At 36.9% G+C, this 14,629-nt stretch overlaps 1 protein-coding gene across 1 annotated transcript in view; it reads right to left on the bottom strand.

Moving 5' to 3' along the window:
- The window catches only part of hgfb (hepatocyte growth factor b), a 30,310-nt gene that overhangs the window by 7,645 nt on the left and 8,036 nt on the right, over positions 1-14,629 (bottom strand). Inside the window, exons 5-11 of the mRNA XM_016465852.1 lie at positions 13,144-13,286; positions 11,327-11,447; positions 7,825-7,943; positions 6,572-6,737; positions 5,657-5,790; positions 3,060-3,153; positions 1,377-1,513 (exon numbers count right to left, since the gene is read on the bottom strand). Of these exons, the coding sequence (XP_016321338.1) occupies positions 1,377-1,513; positions 3,060-3,153; positions 5,657-5,790; positions 6,572-6,737; positions 7,825-7,943; positions 11,327-11,447; positions 13,144-13,286 (914 nt within the window). The remainder of the gene's footprint in view (positions 1-1,376; positions 1,514-3,059; positions 3,154-5,656; positions 5,791-6,571; positions 6,738-7,824; positions 7,944-11,326; positions 11,448-13,143; positions 13,287-14,629) is intronic.

Here is a 14,629-nt window from a genome sequence, read left to right as displayed (position 1 = left end):
TTATACATGCGAGAGTGTGTGTGTGTGTGTGTGTGTGTGTGTGTGTGTGTGTGTGTGTCTGTGACAGAGACAGAGGGAGTGCTGACAGTCCGAGCCACCTGGACTTTACACTCTTTAATTAAACTGAAACCTCTGTGGAAAGTGTGCGCATGTGTGTGTGAGTGATTGATGTGCGTATGTAGATTCGTAACACATGGCCTACATGCTCAACACAAGTCTGCGGTGTCAATGATGAGAGTATAAGTCAACAGGAAAGCATATGTGGGTACATAATGGTCAAACATATGGTTATGGTCTGTACTGTATAAAGAAACCAAAAGTCATACTTTAATGTGAGTAAAGACAGATAGACTCAAACGAAAGTTAGCGACATTGCTTGCACTTAAGTATAAAACTTCTGACACAAGTATGTGAGAGCTTTAAAATGCTACGAACAATTGACTGACTGAGTTCTTAACTCAAGAAGAACTTCTGAATACTGTACTTTAGGGTTTTTTTTTTTTTTTTACATACAAAATTTATACATTTATCAGCTAGGACACAAACTGATCAAAAGTGACAGCAAAAACATTTATAATGTTAAAAAAAGATTTGTATTTCAAATTTTTGAAAATTCTATTAATCAAAGAATTATGAAAATATTACGCAGCACATCTATATTGATATTGATCAGCACATCAACATTAATAATAATACAAAATGTTTCTTAAGCATCAAATCAGCATATTAGAATGATTTCTGAAGACACTGAAGACTGGAGTAATGGCTGCAGAAAATTCAGCTTTGCCACCACAGGAATAAATTGTATTCTAAAATATATTAAAACAGAAAACAGTTGAATTAGTTGTCTGACTGATTGAGACATTTGTGATTTAATTCGCAATTGTTCTAAATGAATTGTTCAGCTGCATTTCAGACACAAACTGGTTCAACTAATTTAATTCAAGTAACCAGTTTAAACAAATATTACCATAATAAAGCCACTTATTTGCAACTTTGCAATGGTTTGTAGTCACAAATGAAAGTGTCTTGGAAAAGTGTTTAATTAAAAAACATATATTTGATTTTCAAAATTTAGTAAAGTAGCCTTTTACACTTTTTATAGTTACTTTTTTATACTTTTATGTTCTGCTCTAACTAGACACTTCTGGCTATTGTATGGTGACATAGTTCATTCAAAATTAATAAAATACTGAATTTTAGTCTATTTTCGGCATTATCTTTTTAGCATTTAACTGTTTTGGTTCAGTGGTTTACTTTACCCCCATATTCCTCAGCTCGTGTTAGACTCCTCATGTTTCAAGTAGCATTTTTAGTGAACCCAAAAGTCTCAATCAGGTTGCAATGTTAGCACAGACAGCGTGCTGCTCACTCACAGGGTTTGAGAGAGCAGTAATCCCAGGGGATGGATGAGCTGTTGGTATAACACCATGGGCCGTGTTTGTCCTTGTCCGGGTTTCTGCAGAAGTTCCCCGCCTGTTCAGCCATCAGCAAGTCCACATATCTTTCGTTGCTGAGAACAAAAACAAATCTCATCATTACAACACAGAAAATGTGCAGCTTTAATAGCAGAGTGCTAAGAATGAAAATTAACATATTAATATAAACATTCAAAACAGGTGCATCATTCAGACAAATCCAGGGTCGTTTAACACTAATCAAACAGTTTATCCAGTGTTTGTAACAAAACAGTAAATCCATAAATCTAAATCCATTTAAGAAAATAATCCAAAGAAACAGCTTCTTCTCATAAGTTCATCTTAAGCCCCAGCTGTGTGGAGCTCCTCTCAGGAGGCAAGGTGAAGTATTTAGCTTGTGCATTACTCATGACATGTTTCCCCCAAGCTTTTCCACATTATCACTCAGATTCAGGAAGATTCACAGATGTGGAGATGCTACGATTCTCCAAAGTTCACCAGAGACCAAAAGTGCTGTCTATTCCTAATGCCTGCCTGACAGTGACTTTTGCAACCCGGCCACGGTAGCTCACAGGCTGTGGGCCAAATAAAGGAGCTGATTGGCTTCGATGTGTTAATGGAGAAGGGTTAGGGCGAGGAAAAGGGTCAGAAGGTGGCTCTTAAGAATCCCGTTCCAGCTGGGTTGGCCTGCCTGCAATTTTTAAGGAAATGAGTCACTCCAACTGCTCCATGTTTACCATCAATTAGAACTCTTCAGAAAGGGGGTCCTGCACTAAACGTGTTTTTCTTCTCAGAAAACGTCGAGGGTCTTATTTTCTCAACGAAGACAAACACGACCTGACAATCCCTGAGCTTTGCATCAATGAGCTGGCGGGGTTCTGGAAAGGTCGACCTTTGACCTGGAACTTGTTCATAAAACAGGGAAGTTATTTAATGCCACACATCTCAGGGTGAGTGTGGATGGCAGAAACAACACAGGCCTTTTGTGGAAATGATTGTTTGACTCCTCTGAGACTTACACATATGCTCATTGATAATGTGCCAATGCACATTAAACACAGGCAAAACCACAACTGCATTAAAGGAAACAGACCTCACCTGGCAGGAACAAATATAAACCCTAGCTATTTAACACACCAGTATGGCTGTAAGTAAAACTGTGAATGCATATTTGATTGCTCCATATGCTTACATATATAAAAAAAAAAACACATGAGATATTTCACAAAGCATCTGTCCCATTTATTCACTCTCACCAATTTAATGACAACTTTCTGTGCTTGACCATTGAACCTAACCTTGCAAAGCAGCACAAAGGCATCATGGGATTGCCCTTGAGATCCTGCATAGCAAGATGTGGACTTAGTTTAGTTTCAATGGAAACTGAATGAATGTCCATGACTGAATCTATCCGCTGTACCACTATAAATGATGGTTCTGCTTAATACTAGACTATGGAAAATTCATAGAGAAAACTATGTGTGTGCCCATACTGAAGGACTATGAACAATCAATTTCTTATCTCTAAATCTGAGCATATTATTTATTCAGTTTAAAGCTGAAGTGATTAAAAAAAAAACTCTCAAATTAATATGCAGAGACATTTATTTTGAAGTCTAGGCATGGATGGCCAGCTCTCACCTTTCACTGTGATCTTTCCATGGAGCACAAGGGATGCCAGAGCGTGTTTTAGCCCGTTTTCCATTGTATGTGTCACCAATGCCCGTATAACACTCTGAAACAACACAGCCAAACAAAAACCATTACATTTTCAAACTAAAGCAGATATTATAAAGCGAATGTGCAATAATAGTAAACAACAACATTTTCTATGAAAACTTTTCTAAGTATGTTTGCCAATGCAAAAGTCACTAGTCCCTCATCGAGTCGGGTCCCTCATTAAAATGGGGATTTTTTTCACCCATTTTATCAGTTTTTCAGGCAAAAAACTGCACATAAAATTGCTTAGAAAGTAATAGCACACTTTTCCTCAACCAGCTGCCAGTGATTAGTATTTTTTAATATACTATTATTTATTAATATTTTGAATTAGCTTTTCATTTTTTATATTTTCAGTTTCCTTTAGAATTTTAGTTTTAGTAATTTTGTTGTTCTTCTGTCGTTTTTATTTTATTTATTTATTTTTTTAGATTTCTATTTAGCTTTAATAGATTTTTATTTAAATTTTAGTTTTAGTCATTTTAGTACTTCAACTTCAACTTACTTCAGTTAGCTGCCAAGGCATCATGTCTAAATTTCATTTAAGGTTTTTAAATTCTTAATCTTATATATTTAATTTTACTTTATTTTATTTAACTGTTTATGAGTAACACGCGAAAGTGCATTTATTCTGTTGTTTTATGCCACGGCAGAAGGCTATTTTCATGGCAAGAACAACAAAAAAAAGGTAAATACACATATTTAAAATGAAGCAAGTAATAAACAAATAGGATAAACCAATTACATACAGAAAAATAAAACCTACAGTATATAAGGCTTTTTAGGTGCACTTTTGATAAAAATGTTTGTGCCAAAGTTTAATTTCAAGTTTTCTAAACCCACTAAGCCCAATAATATGCTTGCTAACTTATGAATATATGCACAAAATGCACAAAGTAAAAGATAAATGCAATGCAATATGATTAAATATAGATGTTTTAATGATCCCAATGAGAGCTTTGCATTTAATCAATGCTGTTAACCTAAATGCCTCAAAATTATTATCAAACTCTGCAAGTCAAAGTGCTTAAAGAAACACAGCAGGTTTGTGGAAACACACTGCTTATGGAAACACAGCAGGGCTCCCAGCGCACAACAATAGTCGAATTATCATCCCAACGGCCTCAATTGGAACACCGGCTAAATCGATCTTAACATCAGCGCTTGTGCGAGTCCTTCTATGAAACGTTTCCTGGGCCCTGCCAGTCACATGAAGCTGTCAGCAGTGATTAATGCTTGACTCATGCTGTCTCATTCCCACACCGCAGCTCCTGGTCTCTGCACATGTTTCAAACAGCCCCCATTAGTGGCCGTGGAGACCGGACTACAGTGACCACCATATACCAATGCCAAGACAGCCAAGAAAGAGCAAATGAAAGAGAGAGGAAGGGAGGGAGAAAGTGCTACGACATTCTTGAGCATCATGAAAAGAAATTATATAGATATTATGTCTTGCTGGGGATTAATAAGAACAAAGGCAAGGACATTTTTTGAGAGTCGTTTTGATATGCAAAGAAGGCACTACTTCAAAAGTTATAGCTTTCTTTTTTTACCCAGCCAGAGAAACACAGTTGGAGGAACGCCAGCCATAACATCATGGAAAACAAGATCAAGCCAGTAGATTATAAACATGTTTCTGAAAAGCAAATAAGTGTTTATGGTCGCTGTCTGTAAACTCGTCTGCCGTACTAATTTTCGCTCTTGCATAACTCACAGGACAGAAATACACATCTAGACAGAGAGAAGGCAAAGCCAGGGTCAGACATGTCATGATACTTCAGGAGCAATTCAAGGGTTAAATATTTCCGGTCAAGGGCACGGTGACAATGACTGGCTTGAAATACTCTGCCAATAAGCTACAGCTGCCACAGTGCTTTTACAAGATGATTGATATTTAAAAAAACGAATTTTGGTGTGCACTGAAATGTTCAAATGCACTCAAAAGTATCAATATGCCTTGGATTATACATAGAAATGTATATTTCTCTCTGGATTTTGTGATAATCAAGGATGCTGATATTTTACATACTGTAGAATGATCTGTATATCGATGTCCCTGAACTCAGATTAGTCTGTAAGAATTAATGGCCTGAATAAATGTACAACAATGTGATCTCCTGCATGACAAATATGGTTGAGAAGAACACGTGACTCTTGAACATTAGCTACCCAATAAGGTAATGCCCTTCCATCAAAGCTTCACTGAATTCAAAACACAGTAGCCCTGTGCAAGACAGTGTATTTCTCAAAGCCATGAACCTGATTGTGTGCATCAAAATGGCACTGATGACATGAAAAAAGTGGTATATATATATTGTTTTTACTGTTATTTAAGAACATGCTGTAATATATTTGAGTTGTTATGAAGAGCAATGAGGTCTAAATGGTTAAAACATTTCTCAAGGTATACATTTCATGTGTGTGCATGAGAACCACAAATATAAAGCTAGTACCATGCAACAGTAACAACAAACTTAATATAATAAATATCAGACAAATACACAGTGAATGACTCTTACCTTCATGTTCAGGTGGTGCAACGTCACAGCGAGGGATGTTGGTGCAGAACGCCACAGGTACATTGGGGTCAGTCGTGAAGCACCATGGGAGATGATGACCATCAGGATTCCTACAGTAGTTCTCCCGGAGATCCCTGCAGTGTAGATGCGTACATTTAATCATATACACACACATATCACACATGTTAGTGTTACAGAGCAAATGCTGAACAGACTGAGATTGATCTTAAAAACTACAGGTTCTGAAGAATAAACTTGTATGATGACAGGTAACATTCAGGTTAAATCTAAATATTCAGGTTAGATTTTTCTAGTGATGACAGAACAGAACCAGCATACCTGGTATTATATCAGAAGTGGTTACATATACATATATAAAACAATTTCTGAATTGTATTTGTATTTAGGTTGGTAATGGATATTTATTGGTCTATACTGGATATTTTAGTTTGCATGTTCATCTTAAAATTTATGTTTTATTTTTTTGAGTGTGATTGCCCATGCAAAACTCGCTATTATACTCTGTTCCTTTCATATGGGTCAAGTCCCTCAATTAAATGTATGTTTATGTTTTTTTTTGTCTATTTTATCCATTTTCATCTTATATTATTTAATATTTTCATAATATACATTATAACGTTGTGATGCCTAAATGCACCTGTAGCATTTAGAACAAAAGTGAAGTGTTTTGATATTTTTTATTACTATTATATATTTAAACAAAATGGTATAAATAGTATAATTGTGTTTAATATCAGCCATTTATTGGTTTTCTGTCATAATTTAGCAAGACTTTTGTCAACCACCTTCAATAAAAAGAACATCAAAGTTTGGCTGTAGATGTGCATGAATGTCCAGTCGACACATAACTATAAATTAATACTTAATGCATATGTTTTAGGAGCATTTTCTTACTTGCAATGGTAATTCTGTGGAGTATAAGAGTGTCGATGGGGAAACTGGGCATCCCATCTCTGACAAGTCACTCCCTCGGGGGTGATGCCAACCGTTCCACGATAACCCTCTCCACGTCCACGGAAACAAGTTGTTGTGTTGTCAATGTCACCGCCGTTGTCTGAATCTGAATAAATAGTGAAAAGCATAAACAGAAAGACAAAGGGAGTGAATGAAGCATAATATCACTCCTTAGGCATGATGAACGCTGAATCATAGATTCACCATTAACTGTAAGACCGCGCTGCCTGAGGGAGGAATAACAACAGCTTTATCCTGCTTAACAGAGAGAGATGCTTCCTGAATGAGTCAAAGCAGTCACTAACTCTGTGACAAATGCTGAAACAGTAGCCTACAGAGCTTTTTTTAGGGTAAAACGTAAGCGTTGTATGAGTGCACAACAGATATATATTGTTTTTGCCCATGCAGCTCATTGCAATAAATTACGCTCATTGGAGACAGAGTTATTATGTTTACCTCCAATAAACGGATAGTGCTTCAGTCTGCTAATAATGAGGCTAACAGTATGGGTATATAGGCCAAGTCCTGCTAATAAAACCCTAAGTCAAACTCTCAAATGCATCCAATACACTGAGAATATGAAGAGATGTACAGTGGATCCCAGCATATGTGATGTTATCCTAGCTAACAAAAATATGTTCTAAGAACATTTTGGTAACGTTCCAATTAAGTTATGGAAACGTTATTTCTGAATGTTCTCAGAACATCTAATTTTCTAAATGTTTTACAACATTTTTTTTCTTGTTAATGCGAATAGCTGCAACAGCATTAAGTGAACTTTAAAGGGGTCATATGATGCGATTTCAATTTTTCCTTTCTCTTTGGAGTGTTACAAGCTCTTGGTGCATAAAGAAGATATGTAAAGTTGCAAAGACTAAAGTCTCAAATCCAAAGAGATATTCTTTATAAAAGTTCAGAGTCAGCCACACCTATGAGGCACAGTACTGAAAAGACGGGGCAAGAGCTGAGGAAAGAGAAAGAGAGGAGAGAGAGTTTTATAGGTGGACCCTCCTCTCTCTCTTCTCCCGGTTACAAACAACATTCCTGTGAGGGTCCCAAACGAGAGGGGAGCCAGGGCTACAGGAAGAGGAAGTTGTAAATTTGGCAAACTCTGCCTCTTTCTCTCTGGCTTCTTTTTTGTTCTTCTCTCTGTCTCTTCATCTTACATATAAGATGCAGATGCGCACACTCACCACACTGTTTGATGTTACAGTATTCCCATGGAGTGCTCGGATCGGTGGTGAAACACCAGGGTCTCTGGCGCCCGTCTGGGTTCCTGCAGTAGTTGTCCTTTAGACCTTTATCGGGGTACCTGTCATAGGAAGGGCAAAACGAACATGCTTAACACACCACATATCAACTATCCCAGTTCTTCGGAAGCTTTGATTTATAGGCAGGATAAAATTCTAATAGCCTCCAGAAAACACATTTCATGCTTTCCGCTACTGGTACAACAGGACCTTTTAGGCAAAGCGCACACAACAGAAGCCCATTGCTCTGCACACATGCAAAGTCTCATAGTTATACAGGGACGCATTAAATTGATCAAAAGTGACAGAATGTAATGTACATTTATGATGTTACAAAAGATTTCTATTTCAGTAAATGCTGTTCTTTTGAACTTTCTGTTCACCAAAAAATCATGAGCACTAAATATAAATCAGCATATTAGAATGATTTATGAAAGATCATGTGACACTGAAGACTGGAGTAATGACTGCTGAAAATTCAGCTTTGCCATCACAGGAATACTGTATATTACACTTAAAGGTGACATATCATGAAAATCTGACTTTTCCAGGTTTTAAGTGCTATAATCAGGTCCCCGGTGCATCTACCAACCAAGGAAACGTGAAAAAGATTGACCCAGTAACTTTGCTTTGGTAAGCGTTTTTCTGCAAGCATCTGAGAAAACAAGCGCATCAGATTTCGCTCCCTTGGTGACGTGGCAAAGGGATCTCATTATAATATTACCGCCCCTTAATCTGTAAGTTTCCACCCACGGCGCCATCATTTTGATTTCGCAAGCGACAACAATGTACCAGTTCTAATGCCATGGCGAAAGTTTGAGCAAAACACGCTAACTGTTCTGTCTTTGGCTGTACAGATGAGCACAGAACACTGTTTAGAGTCCCAGCCTCAGAGGAGACAGCAGAGCAGTGGATTTATTGATTTATTTACTGTATATTGCTGCTGCCACACAGATCTAAAATAAACATGTGATTTATTTCTCAGCTGTTTACCTTCACAGACATGACTGTTTTTGTAACTGTGTTTTTAACATACATTTCTGTGTGAAAGAGAACTTAGTTTAGTACTCACATGCTGTGTGACAGCCACTTTCTGTCCGTGTGCTTCGGATGTGTGCACTCAGAAAACCATATATCAGAAGATTAAACTCATATGGTTTAAAACGCATGATTTCAGCATGATAAATATGATAATCAGAACCAAAACAGATGTTTTTAGCAGGTACCAGCTGTAATGGCACAGCTATATTCTGGAAAAGGGGGCGGGGAGCAGCAGCTCATTTGCATTTAAAGAGACAGGCCCGAAAAACAGCGTGTTTCTGCTTCCACTCAAAATAGGCATTTCAAAATGATATAATAAATGATCTGTGGGGTATTTTGAGCTGAAACTTCACAGACACATTCTGGGGACACCAGAGACTTACAGTATATTAAATATTGTAAAAAGGGGCATAATATGTCTCCTTTAAATATATTAAAACAGAAAACAATTATTTTTGTAAAAATATTTCATAATATCACAATTTTTTTCTGTGTTTTTGATAAAATAAATGCAGCCTTGGTGAGAGACTTCTTTACATTAAATAATCATTAAATAATCAAACTTTTAAACAGTAGTGTATATTGGCTGATACTCAATATTTAATTATGCATTTCCTATATTTTTTATATTAATTACATTTGTATATAACTTAAAGTCAATTTGAAATAAATATCTGATTAATTAAAATTTTAATGTTGTATTTACACTACGATCTGAGACTTTTTGTGGCAGACTTGTCATGTAAAGGGTAAAGAGCTTCTGTCTTGTAATGTTCAATGGGTTTTTATGGTTGCTTGCACTTCTGAAAAAAAAAAGAATCTTACGACATAATAGACAATTTGCCTCTTTGGTAGGTTCACAAAAAGCATTCATTTGATTTAGTGATTTATATCAAACGGGGGCATGACACAGTTCCCAAGAAGTCAAGTGGGAAAAAATGTTTAGATTTTTCAAATATTTTTAAAAGTTGCTCACAGATGCCATTCCGGATTAGGCCAAATGCAAGAGCATTTACCATGTATGCAATCTGACATTTGAAAAATATATATACTTTGTGTATTTAGAGACTCTTAAGGGAGAGTATTCAAACAAACCAACATTTATTTCAAGATTAATGATATTGTTGTTTCCCAGAACTAGTAAAGATGTAACTGGGTCACTGGGAATGTCACGCAAAATGAAAATGCCATTTACTGAATGGAATGTGCATGTCCATCAGGTAACAATGTGGTCAACTGTTTCAGTTGCTATTCTTCACAAAATAGGTGTGCAATTGAGTAAAGATGTGCAAGGAAATTTAGAACTTTTTATTTTTTGTCCAATATGAACATGGTCCAAACGGATGATATTTTTCCAAAACAAAGTGTAATTTTTCAGGACTGCTGTTGGCCATCACTTTAAGATGCCTGCTCACATTGTGATTTAAGACAGATTAAAGCATAGCTGAGTTGTTTTCCACAATTAACGTTAAATGACATGAGGCCAATGATCCACTCATGACCCCAGCTTTCTTCAGCATAACATTATCGAATCACTGACTAGTTTTTCAACTGATATCTGATACTTTCTTTAAAACTTAATCATATTAACATCAACTACCATTACATTTTCTGAAGAAAATCTGAGTGGTGTCTGCCGTGCAAAACTCACCAAACTTCACTAAAGTGTTTTGAGTGGTTTCCAGGGCATTGCTATGGGGTTGCGAAAGAGTTCTGAGAGGTTGTTAGTTATTTTGTTTGTTTCCATGTAGTTGCTATAGAGTTCTAGAAGGTTTCTGGGTCTCAACTCAAATCAGGCCACCCCCCAAGTCTCCATAATATTTTAGATATGTCTCAGGTCCCTCTTTAAAGGGATAGTCTTCTGGTGAACACACACACATACACACAAAAACAAGATACTGTGAAGAACGTGGGTAAACAAACAGTTGTGTTGGCCCCCATTGACTTCCATAGTACGGAAAAAAAATACTATGAAAGTTAATGGGGACCAGAAAGAGTTTGGTGACCAACATTCTTCAAAATATCTTCTTTTGTGTTCAGAAGAAGAAATAAATCCATGCAGGCTTGTGTGGGACAACTTGAGGGTGAGTAAATGCTGATAGAATTTTCATTTTTAGGTGAACTATCCCTTTAATTTAAGTCTATAGATTTTTCACCTGTTTTGTGTCTCCCAGGTGCAAAATCATAACTTTCATCACTTAGAAAAGTAACTGCACACCTTTTTGCAACAAGCCACATGATCGGAGATATCATCAATAGTACCCAACAGGTGAACAAAAGAGATTTGCATTTTTGTAAGTATGCCAAATTGGTCAAGCCTCTCATATTGATTGAAAATCCTGACCTGAAATCTTTCTGACTGATGTTGTCCCTTACTGTTTGCATTTTCTGGTGGGTCTCATACCTTTTAGGATGGAAAAGGTGTTTATGTGGTTCCTCAAGGTCCCAGCGCTGGCATTCCCGACCACTCTCCGTGTGGTCCATTGGTCCACGGTAACTTTCTCCATTACACGTCATGCATTCCACTATGGATAAGGAACATGCCTGGTAAGAATGTTAACCAGGACGAGGCCCAAAAGAGTCCAGCTGAGCAATATTAGCATGCTTGTAGAGGATGACTCAACAGGGTTCAACCTTGGTTGTCATGTTAAATGGTTAGACGATTGTAACAGTGGCAGAATGCTGGTAGTAAATTAGTGCACATATTTGATACGCATAGGCTAATCACTAACGATTAATGACTGCAGGGATTGTAATCGCATTTATCAAGAAGACAAGCAATTACGGAGCCACATGTGACCCTTAGATTGTCTAAAAATAAATAATCTTCCGCTTCAATTTACTAGGCAGACGTTCCACCCATTAGGCCTTACTTTTAACCCCAAATGTACGTTGCAGCTTATAACAGATTTCATACGATCAAAGGTTACAGCAACATGTAATTATTACAGTACTTAGTAAAGAGCTTAGTCACTGTAGGACCAAACCAAATATAACAGCAGATGGAGGTCACCTCAGCTAGAATCATCTCTCTAAATACTGTTATTAGTTGTACAGTACACACAGTATAAGGAGCAGATTGCTGTTGTAGGAACAGATTTTAATGTCAGCCACTCTCATGAAAGCATGATTTTACTTCCTTGTGTTTGTGTGTGTTTTTGATTATGGGAAACTAATTTATTAGCAAACCCTCCCAGCCATATTTCACCATGCAACTCTTAGAATAGACAAGAGGCTCTCTTTGTTGGCCTGATTGCTATCTCTGCAGAAAACCCCTTTTTATACATGGGACTCGATGTGATCTCCTATTAAGTCGTGGGGAAGTCGTGGCCTAATGGTTAGAGAGTCGGACTCATAACCCAAAGGTTGTGGGTTTGAGTCTCGTACCGGCAGGGATTGTAGGTGGGGGGAGTGAATGTACAGCGCTCTCTCCCACCTTCAATACCACGACTGAGGTGCCCTTGAGCAAGGCACCGAACCCCCAACTGCTCCCTGGGCGCCGCAGCATAAATGGCTGCCCACTGCTCCGGGTGTGTGTTCACGGTTTGTGTGTGTTCACTGCTGTGTGTGTGCACTTTGGATGGGTAAATGCAGAGCACTAATTCTGAGTATGGGTCACCATACTTGGCCACATGTCACGTCACTTTCACTTTCACTATTAACGAAAATCCCCAGTCACCCCAACAATCAAGCATTTTCATTCTTCTTCAATAGATAAAGCCTTGAATTTAATAAATTAACAATTGACATGAAAAAGGTGTTTTAAAAGGCTGAAAATCTTTAGTGCTCATATTTAACATTCCTCAGTTTAAACTGCTAACCAATAGAAAAGAGATATCACAAGTGAGATTGTTTTAACATCACAATTGTATCTCCAAAACAGTCAATTGAGAACAAATGGAGACTTTTGAAATCTCCTGATACACAGATTTTTATCATGAAAAAACGTGCTCAGTTTTGAAAAAAAAAAAACTATTTAATGTCAGAGATTTAAGTATGACATTTTCAATGATTTTCAAATTTCAGTAATTCTTCTCATAAAGACCAAACGATCTTGATAATATTCATTCACATTAATTTCATAGCTCTATATTCTTACATGCTATCAACAGTTTGGTTTAGTACAAATATCTGACAAAGTTAATACAAAAACATAACTGAAAGCCAAATAATAATAATTCTGAACAATAAAATACAAAAAGTTGCTGGTCTTGAACTCACCCTCTGAGCATTGTGGGATGCTGCAGTCCTGGTGGCGTATTTTGGGGTCTGTGGTAAAGCACCAAGGACCTGTTGTGGTGTTGTCTGGATTACGACATAAATTCTCCCTTAGATCTCTGTGCTTGTGCCTCTGGGGTAAGAAACTAATGGAGTGAGAAGAAAAACATGAAATAGAGGTGATGTTTGTTAATCATAACCAAACAAAATTGCTCCAAATTTCTGGAACACCATACTATTACTCTTTGACATATTACTTGACATTTTTAGCTGCAGAGTGAGGGTTAATGCTCTTTTATTGACGTTAAAAGTCCATTGCAATTATTAGCTTTTTTGTCTGTTTTACTACAGTAACATCCAATACTACAACTGAACTAAGAATAACTTACAAAGAATTTTACTGGATGTCACATGACACAGTTTTGACTTCCAGCCAAGTACAACAGGAGATTTTAATAATTTCTCTTTACATTAATAAGAGTGGCATGACTAACGATATCTTTAAAATCAGAATGCAGCTGCTATTCTACATTTCATTGTGATGCAAGAGCTTAACACGCATGCTCTGTGGAAATTGTTGCATCTTCATTTTTTTTTTTCTTTTTACTTAAGGAAAAAGTACAAAGGTCGAATCTTAAAACAACAAATGAATGTAGGTAAATAATGATTTTGGCAAGTGAATGGTGTAGTGTAAAGCCTTTGGTCAGAGAAGGTTAAAAACTGCACAGTCCTTGAGTTAGACTATGCTCATTATAAGCATTGTTGTTTTAATAGCCTTTTTGGCTATTTAAACGTTATGAAAGCAGCATCACACAAAAACAAATGTTTTTGGCTCCCAATGCCATTACAGAACTACACAGTTATTTCATCCAATAAACCATTTATTCTGAAACCCAAAGCTTTTAAAATAAATTGATTACCGCAATAAATTTAGGAGTTAGTACTGTATATGTGATATGGTGACCACCATGATGAGGTGACTCTATATCTACATCATTTAAACCTATTTCTCAAAGGTACTATTCATTTCTTTATGGGTACCACTGTATAATAGTAAAACTCTGAGATGCTGCTAATGCAAAAAGTTTCAAAAAGTCTTTTACCCTTGCCATGCAAATATTTGTAAAACATTAATTAATCATTGCCTTAAAGGGGTCATATGATACGATTTAAATTTTTCCTTTCTAGTTGAAGTGTTACAAGCTCTTGGTGCATAAAGAAGATCTGTAAAGTTGCAAAGACTAAAGTCTCAAATCCAAAGAGATATTCATTCATTCATTCATTCAAATGTTCAAGCAAAGAAAGAAGGCGTAACTTCTATTCTCGCTGTAGTATTGTTGCTGCCGCCATGTCGTGAAGACGCTGTGTTTCGTTGTGAAAGCGAAACTACTTTGTTTGGCCTTCCAAAAGAGGACGATACCTGCATCGTCATGCCTAGAGCTGATCCGTGCTGGTCGCTGAGGAAATACATCAACTTCGCGCTGTGGAT

Source organism: Sinocyclocheilus anshuiensis, unplaced genomic scaffold, assembly GCF_001515605.1.
Source record: "Sinocyclocheilus anshuiensis isolate Anshui unplaced genomic scaffold, SAMN03320099.WGS_v1.1 scaffold28, whole genome shotgun sequence".
Classification (NCBI taxonomy): domain Eukaryota; kingdom Metazoa; phylum Chordata; class Actinopteri; order Cypriniformes; family Cyprinidae; genus Sinocyclocheilus; species Sinocyclocheilus anshuiensis.
The sequence above is the reverse complement of the archived record's forward strand: the minus strand, read 5'-3'. Positions and strand labels throughout refer to the sequence as shown.